The sequence below is a fragment of the Coregonus clupeaformis genome, chromosome 26 (genome assembly GCF_020615455.1).
Source record: "Coregonus clupeaformis isolate EN_2021a chromosome 26, ASM2061545v1, whole genome shotgun sequence".
Classification (NCBI taxonomy): domain Eukaryota; kingdom Metazoa; phylum Chordata; class Actinopteri; order Salmoniformes; family Salmonidae; genus Coregonus; species Coregonus clupeaformis.
In genome coordinates, this window is record NC_059217.1 from 1,100,571 (window position 1) to 1,116,109 (window position 15,539).

The window sequence follows — 15,539 nt, forward strand, 5'->3', positions numbered from 1 at the left end:
GAACTGTTTGGCCATAATGACCATCGTTATGTTTGGAGGAAAAATGGGGTGCTTGCAAGCCGAAGAACACCATCCCAACCCTGAAGCACGGGGGTGGCAGCATCATGCTGTGGGGGTGCTTTGCTGTAGGAGGGACTGGTGCACTTCACAAAATAGATGGCATCATGAGGAAGGAAAATTATGTGGATATATTGAAGCAACACTCAAGACATCAGTCAGGAAGTTAAAGCTTGGTCGCAAATGGGTCTTCCAAATAGACAATGACCCCAAGCATACTTCCAAAGTTGTGGCAAAATGGCTTAAGGACAACAAAGTCAAGGTATTGGAATGGCCATCACAAAGCCCTGACCTCAATCCTACAGAACATTTGTGGGCAGAACTGAAAAGGCGTGTGCGAGCAAGGAGGCCTACAAACCTGACTCAGTTACACTAGCTCTGTCAGGAGGAATGGGCCAAAATCCACCCAACTTATTGTGGGAAGCTTGTGGAAGGCTACCCGAAACGTTTGACCCAAGTTAAACTATTTAAAGGCAATGATACAAAATACTAATTGAGTGTATGGAGAAAAAAAAAAGTATTTATTCACTAACTGTAAGTCGCTCTGGATAAGAGCGTCTGCTAAATGACTAAAATGTAAATGTAAATGTAAACTTCTGACCCAATGGGAATGTGATGAAAGAAATAAAAAGCTGAAATAAATCATTATCTCTACTGTTATTCTGACATTTCACATTCTTAAAATAAAGTGTTGATTCTAACTGACCTAAGACAGGGACATTTTACTAGGATTAAATGTCAGGAATTGTGAAACACTGAGTTTAAATGTATTTGGCTAAGGTGTATGTAAACTTCCGACTTCAACTGTATGTTGATGTTGGGGTGGTGCTGGAGATGATGATTCTGAAGTTGAACATTTTTGAAATGTCCCTTTAATGGCAAATGAAGTTACACAAATAACCCTCAGTCTCAAAGTAATTTAATACTTCATATATAATTAAAAACAAAAACTATATGTTTTAAGTGAGAAGTAGGCATTGGTCTGAAGTTGAAAAAAATAGGAAATTCACATGAGCACTACAATGCGTACTTCACCCATGCTCTAACAAGATTTTCCAGCACACAGCTTTGTCCTACTACAGTAGCTATGTTGGTCTATTACTTCCAACAATGTGTTGGCAGGTTGCTTAGGATTCAAACCTTCTCAAACAGCCTCATGCATACTCTTAAAGGAGGTGCTCCCACAATAATGGGATTTGTGCCACATACAAGGTAATGCCTTGCAATCTTCCCACCCCGCACTAAGACATTACATCTTTCCACTATCTTTTGAAGCTTTTTTTTATCATATGAAAGCAAGCTTTGCTTTTATACTTACAACACCATCAGGCTTGATTGAGTGAGCTATTTTGTTTTGTAGTAATGTGGTGCCTGCCTGCATTTCCTGAAAACGTAATTTTAACAATACATGTCATTGAAAAATGAATATATTTTATAACATATATTTTGGTCAGTAGGTACCTAACAGAACAACAGGAGGTGGCGTGTTTGACACAGTCACTCATATAGATATAAAGGTATATAGAGCCTGTCTGCATTACTGATTTCTGTAACCGTTAGCTTACCTTTGTAATATTGACATAAGCTCAGAACCGCTTTTTTTTTCAAACATGTTCCTGTGTTATCAATTGCTGTGCTGAACAATGGACAGTTCATTACTGTCAAATTACTATGTAGCTTATATGTATTTATATTTTTCCAATAAAGATGACACCCCTTCAAATTTGTGGATTTGGCTATTTCAGCCACACCTGTTGATGACAGGTGTATAAAATAGAGCACACAGCCATGCAATCTCCATAGACAAACCATTGGCCTTATTGAAGAGCTCAGGTCCATACAGAAATGATTTGTCGAGATCGGTGTGGAAGATCTCAACCCCATCGAACACCTTTGGGATGAATTGGAACGCTGACTGCAAGCCAGGCCTAATCGCCCAACATCAGTGCCCGACCTCACTAACGCTCTTGTGGCTGAATGGAAGCAAGTCCCCGCAGCAATGTTCCAACATCTAGTGGAAAGCCTTCCCAGGAGAGTGGAGGCTGTTATAGCAGCGAAGGGGGGACCAACTCCCTATTAATGCCCATGATTTTGGAATGAGTATATCATCATCCATTAACCATGTCTGTCTACTCAGTGTATTACTGCTCATGTAGTGTAGTGTTTAGTAGTGTTTGGCGCTCTCAGTTATGGCCCTATCTGTTCTGAACAGACCGTGCACTCAGGCAGATAGAGTCTGTGTCAGCTCAAACAGCCAAACATTACCTCCAACTCAGTTGGCAGGCAATGTAACTCTACATTAGCTGCACACACACACACACACACACACACACACACACACACACACACACACACACACACACAGACAGAGAGACAGAGAGTGGGAGGTAGAGTGATAAGAGCAGCCCACATCTGTGTGTGAATCATTGATGCGGAGGAGGGAGAGTGTAAAGAATGCTACTCTTGTGTCTGTAGGTCCATGTTTGGTCCACTGTGCACTGTAAAACAATTATAGTTATTTCAACTAATTACTATTAAGTAACTGGTTCCACAGCCTTTTTTAATTTACTCAACTTTTCAATCAAAGTGTTACCTGAACTTTAACATTTTAACAGGTCAGTTAAGTTCTTCCACAACGATCTCGACAAACCATTTCTGTATGGACCTCGCTTTGTGCACGTAGGCATTGTCATGCTGAAACAGGAAAGGGCTTTTCCAAAACTTGGCGGTCCAGTCCTGTGAGGTTGTGTGGCCTACCACTTTGTGGCTGAGACGTTGTTTCTCCTAGACGTTTCCATTTCACAATAACAACACTTACAGTTGACCAGGGCAGCTCTAGCAGGGTGTACATTTGTCTAACATACTTTTTGGAAAGGTGGCATCCTATGACGGTGCCACGTTGAAAGTCACTGAGCTCTTCAGTACGGGCCATTCTACTGCCAGTGTTTTTCTATGGAGATTGCATGGATGTGTGCTCGATTTTATACACCTGTCAGCAACAGGTGTGGCTGAAATAGCTGAATCTACTCATTTGAAGGTGTGCCCACATACTTTTGGCCATTTAGTGTATATAGTTATATGTTGTCTTCCTCTGTTTTTATATCTTGCTGACATCTCTCTCCCTCTCTCCCTGCAGTGAGGTTTGCAGACTGTGGCCTGGGCGACAGGGTGCTGTTGGAGGTGGGCGACGTGGAGGACTTCAGGCTGGATGAGGATGGCATGGTGTACGCCCGGCACGCCTTCCGTCTGGCGGACAGGAAGAGAGCCTTCCTGGTGGTGCGAGCGAGGGATCTGGAGACCAAGGAGGATTGGAAGACACATGTTTACCTCCTCCTCCGCAAAGACGGAATGCGAGAGACGACAGAACACAAACACATCAAACAGGTATGGGATATAATATCAAAACATTTTCATTTAACAGACGATTTTATCCAAAGCAACACACGTTTACACTACGCATATGTGGCCCATGCGGGAAATGAAAAGACAACCTATGCATTCCATAAAAAGTCCTGGCCTTAGTTGTATAGAAAAGACCCAATGGAAACATGATGATGAAGTATAATGTCATCGGTGGGTATATACCTACTCTGTTAGTCTTTGATGGCCAGTAAAGTGCTGATAACCACAGAAAGAAGACGAGGCTCGCTACAGTATAGAGTGCACCCCAAATGGCACCCTATTTCATATATCGTGTGCTATTTTTGCCCAGGACCCTGGTCAACCATAGTGCCCTCAAAGCTCATCACTAAGCTAAGGACCCTGGGACTAAACACCTCCCTCTGCAACTGGATCCTGGACTTCCTGACGGGCCACCCCCAGGTGGTAAGGGTAGGTAACAACACATCTGCCACGCTGATTCTCAACAGCCGGGGCCCCTCAGGGGTGCGTACTCCCTGTTCCCATGACTGCATGGCCAGGCACGACTCCAACACCATCATTAAGTTTGCCGACGACACAACAGTGGTAGGCCTGATCACAGACAACGATAAGACAGCCTATATGGAGGTCAGAGACCTGGCCATGTGGTGCCAGGATAACAACCTCTCCTTCAACGTGATCAAGACAAAGGAGATGATTGTGGACTACAGAAAAAAGAAGAGGACCGAACACGCCCTCATTCTCATGGACGGGGTTGTAGTGGAGCAGGTTGAGAGCTTCAAGTTCCTTGGTGTCCACATCACCAACAAACCTTCATGGTCCAAACACACCAAGACAGTCGTGAAGAGGGCACGACAAAGCCTATTCCCCCTCAGGAGACTGAAAAGATTTGGCATGGGTCCTCAGATCCTCAAAAAGTTCTACAGTTGCACAATCGAGAGCATCCTGACTGGTTGCATCACTGCCTGGTATGGGAACTGGTCGGCCTCCGACCGCAAGGCACTACAGAGGGTAGTGCGTACGGCCCAGTACATCACTGGGGCCAAGCTTCCTGCCATCCAGGACCTCTATACCAGGCGGTGTCAGAGGAAGGCCCTAAAAATTGTCAAAGACTCCAGCCACCCTAGTCATAGACTATTTTCTATGCTACTGCATGGCAAGCGGTACCGGAGTGCCAAGTCTAGGTCCAAAAGGCTTCTTAACAGCTTCTACCCCCAAGCCATAAGACTCCTGAACAGCTAGTCAAATGGCTACCCGGACTATTTGCATTGTATTTGAATAGTAGTGCACTATATAGGGAACAGGGTAGCATTTGGAATGCAAACAGCATCTGCACAGCAAATTCTCCAGTGTTAAAAAACAAACAAATGAACACTGAGTGTTAAATCAACACTGAAAGTGTTGAGTCTGTGGACCGATATAGACAGTGGAACAGTGTTAAATTAACACACTGCTTAGTGTAAAGCCTTATTCTAATTGAGTTAACACCCATGACTCAAGTTGTTAGTGACAGAGACATGGTTGTTCCATTTTCTGCTTGCAAGGTGATGTGTAATTTTTATTGGAAACCAGCCAGTGTGGGGATGTCCAACTTTTGGAATTTCTAATCACCTGCAACCTGTATTCAGAATGACTGCCAGGGTTAGAAAGACTAAGCTATAAGACTACCTAAAGCATCTAAACTGGAACAACCGTTTCAGTAACAGGTGCCATAATTCAAAGTAGCGTATTGGATTAGTTTAGAAAATGTTTCTAATTTATATTTGAAAAGCATAAGATTACATGTACAAACATAGATATTGAAACAAACAATACAAATCAACCTTCAATAGAGCATGCTGGGAAATATGATAATGATGGGCGTGGTTTTTGTTCAAAGCGATGCATATAAGTTTCAGGACCGCGTATTAGGGTAAAACTAGGCCCTAACATTTTCACTTAGGATCTCACTTGGTGAAGGCCACAGGACTGAAAATGGATGAATTCAACTACCATGTCTCTGTCAGTAATAAATAGAGTCATGGGTGGTAATTCTATAATTGACTCTAAAGGCAAGGCACTCTGGGAAATATTTGAATATTGATTTAACACGTTCAGTGTTAATTTGTTTGTTCTTTAACACTGGACAATTTGCTTTGTGGTGCTACTGCCTGCTGTGTGTGAATTAGAGCAATAAGGAGGTCCTCTCTATATGAGGAGACATTAATACATGAACTCGCTTACATCCCCCAGTAAACATTTTCCCAGAAATAGTGCAGTGCCATATGCTTAGTTTGTCCATTAAAGTCTCTCAACCCTCTGTGGGAGCAGGGAAAACAGTGGGAGGAAAGAAAAAGCTGATAAAATACCACCAAAATCAAACTTGTGAATAAAAGCTTTGAAATTGAACAAGTGTGTTAGGCAGCTATTAGTCAGCTAGCTCTTTCAACAGACGGATGGATCAGAATACTCAGAGAAAAGGGAGGGAGGAAGGAGAGGGAGGGTTTGGAGAGGCAAGCGGGAGAAAGAGTTATGACGCAGCAGAAGGCTATTGGATGAGGGTATATAGGGGAATAATGGAGAGAATGGAGAGAAAGAGAGAAAGGATGAAAATATAGGGATAGAGATGAGGTGGAGGGATACAGAGAGAGGATGAGATGGCTAAAGGGATGTATTCAGATTCAGATTAGAGTGTGGAGGAAACCAACTGCATTCCTAGGCTACAAATATATTAGAGGACACACACACAGGTTACACACACAGCCAGCCAGCCAGCCAGTCTGATCATTGGTCAGGTCCTCAGTAATGATGTCATTAATCCAGCTCTGTGGAGCGAGGCCATAAATACACTGAGTCATAGTGTTTGTCATAGTGTTTGTGTGTGTGTGTGTGTGTGTGTGTGTGTGTGTGTGTTGGTGTGTGGGTCTGAGTAATCTGCATGTCTCTGCCTCTGTCTGTGTGTGTGTTGGGGGTTGCACAACCTGTGGATAACCTTTGTTGTTGTCTCATCTCTGCAGGTGAACTCCAGCTCTGCAGCTGTGACTCAGCAGGTGCGGGAGATCGTGTTTCCCTGGCACAGCTTGGTCGTTGGGGACGATGGATCTCTGAGGCGGGTGAAGAGGGACTGGGTCATCCCCCCCATCAATGTCCCTGAGAACTCACGAGGACAGTTCCCAGAGGAGCTAGTCAGGGTAGGGGAGACACATACAAGGAGACACACAAACACAGAGACACACACACACATAGTGTACACACACAACACACACAGTTCAAAGGACACATTTGACAAATTTGCCAGTGGGGTTAATCAAGGGAAGACAAACACACTGTCACAGGGTTTTATAGAGTGTGTGTTTGTGTGTACAGTGTTTGTGTATATGTATGTGTATGTGTGCGGTTCCTGTGTGTATAGAGCTCACTATTTCCTCCTAACACCATCTGCTGATATGTATAAGGGTGAGGCAGGGGGTTAATGGGAGTGTGATGGTGATTTATACATATTTTATTAAGGTTCATGGTGCATCTGCTGTTTCCTGTCTGTACTGTACAGCCTATGTATGGTGTTGAGGGGAGCTAAAGATGTTTTAAATAATGTGTGGTTGTAACTGTATCTAACCTGGGAATATCTCTCTCCCTCCTGCTAGATCCGGTCAGACCGTGATAAGAACAGTCTCTTACGGTACAGTGTGACTGGACCCGGTGCTGACCAGCCTCCGACCGGGATCTTCATCATCAACCCCATCTCTGGTCAGCTCTCTGTGACCAAACCCCTCGACCGGGAACACATCTCCAACTTCCACGTTAGTGTTCAGCTCATAGAATTAGAATGAGTAGAATTGGCATCCCTATTCATGTCAATTACTCCATAATGGGTGGCTTGGTGGCCAACATTCTTTATTGGTCTATGTGAAATGTAGTAAAACGCCATACAGAGTTGGACAGGATACTTGGATCTTGAGAACACACTCAATGCAGACACACAAGCAACTCTGATCTGCAACAGAGCATTTGCATGAAGGATTGGACCATCTCATGAATATTCATAGAGTGATGTGGTTGTCAGAGTCACTGAAGCTCTGTCATTAATATTAATTAGGTGTGGCAGTACTGGATACAGGGTATAGGGAGCAGCACAGCCAGTAATGCAGCTATGACACAAGGTATAGGAGTAGGTACTGTAACGGCTGTATGTTATGGCAGCTACTACTCCCTGCCTAGTGGTAGGCCTCTCTACCTCCCTGCCATGGCTGTTTTGGAGACAGGATACAGGGGGAGCGTACTCAGCTTTTATCCCTGTAGTGCTCTATTAGAGAGCAATAGGGGAGAGGCCCTAGGAGAGAAACACTTAAGGATGTTTAGATCCACCCTTGAGAGGCCAAGTGTACACAAACCTCAGAGTCAATAGTCCTGTTCCAATCCCAATAATTTACACCCTTCCCCTCTCTCTGCCCTTGGTGGCTTGCCCTATGAAGTGTAAGCAATATGCTGAAAACTATACCAATCCTATCCAAGGTCTATGAGGAGATATTACCATATTGCTTACACATATAGAATCCTTTCTGATCCATGTGAGAGAGCAAACAAGAAAAGAGGGAAAGTCATGATGTGATAGAAAGAGAACAGCCATGGCCTGGTGAATTCAGACTGAACGCTATGCTAACAGTCTGGTTTAACCAGGTTAAGACAACCATGCCCTAACCCTGTATTTGTCTCTGGAACTGCGAGCCCATACCATTCCCATAAATGTGCCTAACCATGAACCTGTATTTGTGTGTCTGTAGTTGAGAGCCCATGTCCTTACCATGCGTTAAACCTGTACTACTGTATGCATCTCTGTAGCTGCGAGCCCATGCTGTGGACCTGAATGGGAACCAGATAGAGAACCCCATAGACATCGTCATCAACGTCATAGACATGAATGACAACAGACCAGAGTTTACACACACCATCTACAACGGATCAGTACCAGAGGGATCCAAACCAGGTAACAGTGCGCACGCACGCACACACAAACACGCGCACACATGCACACATTCCATTGTGTGAGAGCTTTTAATTGACTGTTTGGTTTACCTTCCCAGGGTCCTTTGTGATGACAGTGACATCACTGGACAAGGATGACCCTAAAACAGCCAATGGGATGCTCCGATACAAGATTCTATCTCAGAACCCCGAAAGCCCGTCCTCCAACATGTTCACCATCAACAACAAGACAGGAGGAATCATCACTGTGGCTGCAGGGCTCGACAGAGAGGTGTGTGTGCGTGTGTGTGCTGTCTATCAATGTGTTAATTGTTTTTATGATTGTGTGTTCACAATATAGACTGTCTATATTATACTCTTTAATATGGACCTGACCCCGGTTTCTTCCTTCTTCCAGAAAGTTCCTCAGTACACGTTGATCATCCAGGCTACTGACATGGAGGGGAACCCTACCTATGGTCTGTCTAACACAGCTACAGCTATAATCAGGATCACTGACGTCAATGATAACCCCCCAGAGTTCACCGCTGACAAAGTATGTCACAGACAGACAAACAGACAGATTAGACATACACACACATGAACGTGCACACACACACACAGATGCATACAGACATACAATACACACACACGAACACGTACAAACAGACACACACACACTTTCTCTCTCACGTTGAAAAAACACCACCAAATATTTGTTTTACAAATAAACCAGTACAAATGTTTTAGCAAAAGAGACAATCATTCTCATATTATTGAGCATGATTTTTCATCTTTCACTCCCTCCTCTCTCTCTCCCCCTGCCCCTTCTCTCTCACTTCCCCTCACTCTGTAGTTCTATGGAGAGGTGCAGGAGAACCGTGTGAATGTGATCGTAGCTAATCTGACAGTAACAGATAAGGACCAGCCCCACACTGCAGCCTGGAGTACTGTGTACAGGATCACAGCTGGAGACCCCACTGGACGCCTCTCCATCCCCACTGACCTCACCACCAACGAGGGACTGGTCACTGTGGTTAAGGTATGGATTCACACAGCTCTGATGAGTAATATTTCCAATGTATTTTTTATTAATAGAAAATTAACTTGAACTGATGAACATATCACATTCTGTATGTGCATAGCACATATCTGTACAGTGCCTTGCAAAAGTATTCATCCCACTTGGCGTTTTTCCTATTTTGTTGCATTACAACCTGTAATTTTAAATTGATTTTTATTTGGATTTCATGTAAGGGACAATTTGGTGAAGACAAATGAAAAAAATAACTTGTTTCAAGAAATTCTAAAAAATAAATTACGGAAAAGTGGTGTGTGCATATGTATTTACCCCCTTTTATATGAAACCCCTAAATAAGATCTGGTGCAACCAATTACCTTCAGAAGTCACATAATTAGTTAAATAAAGTCCACCTGTGTGAAATCTAAGTGTCACATGATCTGTCACATGATCTCCGTATATATACACCTGTTCTGAAAGGCCCCAGAGTCTGCAACACCACTAAGCAAGGGGCACCACCAAGTAAGCGGCACCATGAAGACCAAGGAGCTCTCCAAACAGGTCAGGGACAAAGTTGTGGAGAATTACAGATCAGGGTTGGGTTATAAGAAAATATCAGAAACTTTGAACATCCCACAGAGCACCATTAAATCCATTATTAAAAGATGGAAAGAATATGGCATCACAATAAACCTGCCAAGAGAGGGCCGCCCACGAAAACTCACGAACCAGGCAAGGAGGGCATTAATCAGAGAGGAAACAAAGAGACCAAAGATAACCCTGAAGGAGCTGCAAAGCTCCACAGCAGAGATTGGAGTATCTGTCCATAGGACCATTTTAAGCCGTACACTCCACAGAGCTGGCCTTTACGGAAGAGTGGCTAGAAAAAAGCCATTGCTTAAAGAAATAAATAAGCAAACACGTTTGGTGTTCGCCAAAAGGCATGTGGGAGACTCCCCAAACATATGGAAGAAGGTACTCTGGTCAGATGAGACTAAAATTGACCTTTTTGGCCGTCAAGCTAAGCGCTATGTCTGGCGCAAACCCAACACCACTCATCACCCCGAGAACACCATCCCCATAGTGAGGCATGGTGGTGGCAGCATAATGCTGTGGGGATGTTTTTCATCGGCAGGGACTGGGAAACTGGTCAGAATTGAAGGAATGATGGATGGCGCTAAATACAGGGAAATTCTTGGGGAAACCTGTTTCAGTCTTCCAGAGATTTGATACTGCGATGGAGGTTCACCTTCCGGCAGGACAATGACCATAAGCATACTGCTAAATCAACACTCAAGTGGTTTAAGGGGAAACATTTAAATGTCTTGGAATGGCCAAGTCAAAGCAAAGAGAATCTGTGGTATGACTTAAAGATTGCTGTACACCAGCAGAACCCATCCAACTTGAAGGAGCTGGAGCAGTTTTGCCTTGAAGAATGGGAAAAGATCCCAGTGGCTAGATGTGCCAAGCTTATAGAGACATATCCCAAGAGACTTGCAGCTGTAATTGCTGCAAAAGGTGTCTCTACAAAGTACATATTTTGGGGGGGTGAATAGTTATGCACGTTCAAGTTTTCTGTATTTTTGTATTATTTCTTGTTTGTTTCACAAGAAAAAATATTTTGCATCTTCAAAGTGGTAGGCATGTTGTGTAAATCAAATGATACAACCCCCCCCAAAAAAATTAAAGGGGGGTGAATACTTTCGCAAGCCACTGTGGGGAGAACAAGTATTTGATACACTGCCGATTTTGCAGGTTTTCCTACTTACAAAGCATGTAGAGGTCTGTCATTTTTATCATAGGTACACTTCAACTGTGAGAGACGGAATCTAAAACAAAAATCCAGAAAATCACATTGTATGATTTTTAAGTAATTAATTTGCATTTTACTCAGTAATGTGTTGCGTTAGATTTACCCCAAACATAAGGCTTTGTATTCAGGACATAAAGTTCCTTTCTTTGCCACATTTTTTGGTGAAATCATGGTGAAATCCCTTAGCGGTTTCCTTCCTCTCCGGCAACTGAGTTAGGAAGGATGGCTGTATCTTTGTATTGACTAGGTTGATTGATACACATATTTTACATTTACATTTTAGTCATTTAGCAGACGCTCTTATCCAGAGCGACTTACAGTTAGTGAATACATATATATATTTTTTTATACTGGCCCCCCGTGGGAAACGAACCCACAACCCTGGCGTTGCAAACGCCATGCTCTATCAACTGAGCTACATCCCTGCCGGCCATTCCCTCCCCTACCCTGGACGACGCTGGGCCAATTGTGCGCCGCCCATGAGTCTCCCGGTCGCGGCCGGCTGCGACAGAGCCTGGATTCGAACCAGGATCTCTAGTGGCACAGTCAGCACTGCGATGCAGTGCCTTAGACCACTGCACCACTCAGGAGACCATACACCATTCAAAGTGTAATGAATAACTTCACCATGCTCAAAGGGATATTCAATGTCTGCTTTTTTATTTAATTTTTACCAATCTACCATTAGGGGCCCTTCTTTGCGAGGCATTGGAAAACCTCCCTGGTCTTTGTGGTTGAATCTGTGTTTGAAATCCAATGCTCGACTGAGGGACCTTACAGATAATTGTATGTGTGGGGTACAAAGATGAGGTAGTTATTCAAAAATCATGTTAAACACTATTATTGCACACTTTTGTGACTTGTTAAGTGCATTTTTACTCCTGAACTTTAGACTTTCCATAACAAAGGGGTTGAATACTTGACTCAAGACATTTCAGCTTTTCATTTTTAATTAATTTGTAACAATTTCTAAAAACATAATTGTCACTAAATCTCAATTTAATCCATTTTAAATTCAGGCTGTAACAACAAAATGTGGAAAAAGTAAAGGGGTGTGAATACTTTCTGAAGGCACTGTACATTACAGCTGTTTTCAAAGTGAAAGTTCTGGAATGTAAGATTTACAAAGAATGTATGTGGATATGGTAAACAAATTGAAGTGTGTGTATAAACTGTGTGGCTAACTGGTATGTGTGTATCTCTCCAGCCTATAGACTATGAGGTGAGTCGTTCCTTCGTGCTGACGGTACTGGCTGAGAACGAGGTTTCCCTGGCCCGTGGTATCCACCTACCCCGTCAGTCCACCGCCACCGTGTCTGTACGCATCACAGACGTCAACGAGAGCCCAGAGTTCTCCCCTAACCCCAAAGTCATCAAACTAGAGGAGGGGCTACTGGCCGGCTCGCTACTCACCACCTTTACAGCACAGGACCCTGACAGATACATGCAACAGAACATACGGTATGGAGATGAGAGAGATGTGCATGTTGGCTTATAATATGTTTTATGATGTTTTTTTATGTGTTGAATGTGTGTGTTTCAAATGCATTATATAGAGTGTCACGTTACTTCCTTTTGTAATTGACTCTTCGCTACGCCCCGCCCCAACATTTTGGCCAACCATTCGCAGCACTCCAGTGGATAGCAACGAGTCTGACACCTCGAACAAGCTCACGTTTCAAACGCATGTAAGCAAGTGAGGGCAATGGCAAAAACAGAGAGCTATTCTTTTAAAAAAGTACTGTTGAAATGGCTAAATAACTGAACAGTGCACCAGGGGAACTTGCTACTGTGATTCCTGAAATGCAGAGCCTGTTGATGGAGTATTTTTTTAAATCTGAAATTATACTTTTGTTACATTGTTTGCGAGCTCAGCTGGTTAGCAAGCTCTCAGTCTCATTGACCACATAACATTGCTAGCTAGCCACTTAAAAGGTCCAATGCAGCCGTTTTTATTGTAATATCCAATAATTTCTGGGCAGCAATTGAGTACCTTACTGTGATTGTTTTCAATTAAAATGGTCAAAAATAAATATAAATGTATTCTTAGCAAAGAGCAATTTGTCAAGCAAAAATGTTGTTAGGCCTGTCTGGGAGTGGTATGAGTGGGGAGGGGAAAATTGAAAATTAGCTGGTTTTGGCAGAGAGGTTTGGAACTCTCTTTCTTATTGGTCTATTAACTAATTTACCGCATGGTGATGTCGCCATGGAAGGCCAAAACTCCTTATTAATTTCCTTGTATATTAAAGACACAGTTTGATATCATTGTGAGGGGATTTCGCCAGTGGTTTGAGTGGTGAATTGGGCTTCCCGAGAAAATGTTGTCTGAGGTTGCAACAGTAACCAAGGGGGGCGGGGCATAGCAAAGGGTAAATTGTGTTCTGTCATTTCATTGGTTGATTTCCAGGTACACCAAGATGTTCGACCCTGCTAATTGGCTGGAGATAGACCCTGTAAACGGGCGGATCTCCACCATCGCTGTGCTGGACAGAGAGTCTCCCTATGTGAAGAATAACCTCTATAACATCACCTTCATGGCCTCTGACAATGGTGAGAGTGCGTCTGTTCTGTTTTTGGAACCTACAGTGTATAGCTGTGTGGGGGGGATGGGGTACTCTTGCAGAGAAGCTCTTAAAGCTAAATCTCACTATTCACATTCATTCAATTAAATTACAATCCATTTAGTTTTACTCACTTTCTTTTGTTGCCCCCCCCAAAAAAATATCTACGAAAATATCAGATGACAATGGTAGTACTACTATAGAAAATCATATGTATACACATGAGCACACAAACTAGTGTTCACATACACATTCTCTAAAAACACTCTCCCTGTCACGCACACACACAAAGCTCCTCTTGTGTCTCAGCTGAATTCTGACAGAGCTCTTCATTGTGCTTCCGCCAAAAACACACACGCTCCTGCTCGCACGCACGCACACACAGAGACACACACACACACACGCACACAGGCAGATCAGCTGTGTGCCTCAAGCAGCCTCCCTAACATACTGATCTCCCTCTCCCTCATTCCCTTACTCACCCTTCTGGTGTGTTTGATCACACATTTCTTTCATCACATCTCTTATTTAGGAGGTTAGTTTCACTAAAGTCATATGTAGCTGTTGACGAAGTGTTATTTTGAGAAATGTGGGTGTTGCAATATGGTTTGGGGAGTGACATAATATTATGTATGACAGCATGAATCCTGTTTGTGTTGAGTGCTGTAATGTGCCTGTAATGTGCTCCTTTCAACATTTGCAGTGCCTTCAGAAAATATTCAGACTCCTTTACATTTTCCACATTTTGTGATGTTATTCAGACCCTTTACTCAGTACTTTGTTGAAGCACCTTTGGCAGCGATTACAGCCTCAAGTCTTTTTGTGTATGACGCTACAAGCTTAGCACACCTGTATTTGGGGAGTTTCTCCATTATTCTCTGCAGATCCTCTCAAGCTCTGTCAGGTTAGATGGGGAGCTTTGCTGCACAGCTATGTTCAGGTCTCTCCAGAGATGTTAGATCGGGATCAAGTCCGGGCTCTGGCTGGGCCACTCAAGAACATTCAGAGACTTGTCCCAAAGCTACTCCTGCGTTGTCTTGGCTGTGTGCTTAGGGTCGTTGTCCTGTTGGAAAGTGAACCTTGCCCCAGTCTGAGGTCCTGAGCGCTCTGGAGCAGGTTTTCATCAAGGATCTCTCTGTACTTTGCTCCGTTCTTCTTTGCCTCAATCCTGACTAGTATCCCAGTCCCTGCCACTGAAAAACATCCCCACAGCATGATGCTGCCACCACCATGTTTCACCGTAGGGATGGTGCCAGGTTTCCTCCAGACGTGACACTTGGCATTCAGGCCAAAGCCTGAGTTCAATTTTGGTTTCATCAGACCAGATAATCTTGTTTCTCATGGTCTGCGAGTCTTTAGGTGCCTTTTGGCAAACTCCAATCGGGCTTTCAAGTGCCTTTTACTGAGGAGTGGCTTCCGTCTGGCCACTCTACCATAAAGGCCTGATTGGTGGAGTGCTGCAGACATGGTTGTCCTTCTGGAAGGTTCTCCCATCTCTACAGAAGAACTCTGTGAGAGTGACCATCAGGTTCTTGGTCACCTCCCTGACCAAGGCCCTCCTCCCCCGATTGCTCAGTTTGGCTGGGCGGCCAGCTCTATGAAGAGTCTTGGTGGTTCCAAACTTCTTCCATTGAATAATGATGGAGGCCACTGTGTTCTTGGGGACCTTCAATGCTACAGAAATGTTTTGGTACCATTCCCCAGATATGTGCCTCGACACAATCCTGTCTCTGAGCTCTACGGACAATTCCTTCAACCTCATGGC

The 15,539-nt window shown here is 43.7% G+C and overlaps 1 protein-coding gene across 1 annotated transcript in view; it reads left to right on the forward strand.

Moving 5' to 3' along the window:
- Positions 1–15,539, forward strand: part of LOC121540493 (cadherin-2-like) — an 82,768-nt gene that overhangs the window by 38,463 nt on the left and 28,766 nt on the right. Inside the window, exons 3-11 of the mRNA XM_045207697.1 lie at positions 3,194–3,441; positions 6,435–6,608; positions 7,062–7,217; positions 8,257–8,401; positions 8,499–8,671; positions 8,798–8,935; positions 9,236–9,421; positions 12,421–12,674; positions 13,621–13,763. Of these exons, the coding sequence (XP_045063632.1) occupies positions 3,194–3,441; positions 6,435–6,608; positions 7,062–7,217; positions 8,257–8,401; positions 8,499–8,671; positions 8,798–8,935; positions 9,236–9,421; positions 12,421–12,674; positions 13,621–13,763 (1,617 nt within the window). The remainder of the gene's footprint in view (positions 1–3,193; positions 3,442–6,434; positions 6,609–7,061; positions 7,218–8,256; positions 8,402–8,498; positions 8,672–8,797; positions 8,936–9,235; positions 9,422–12,420; positions 12,675–13,620; positions 13,764–15,539) is intronic.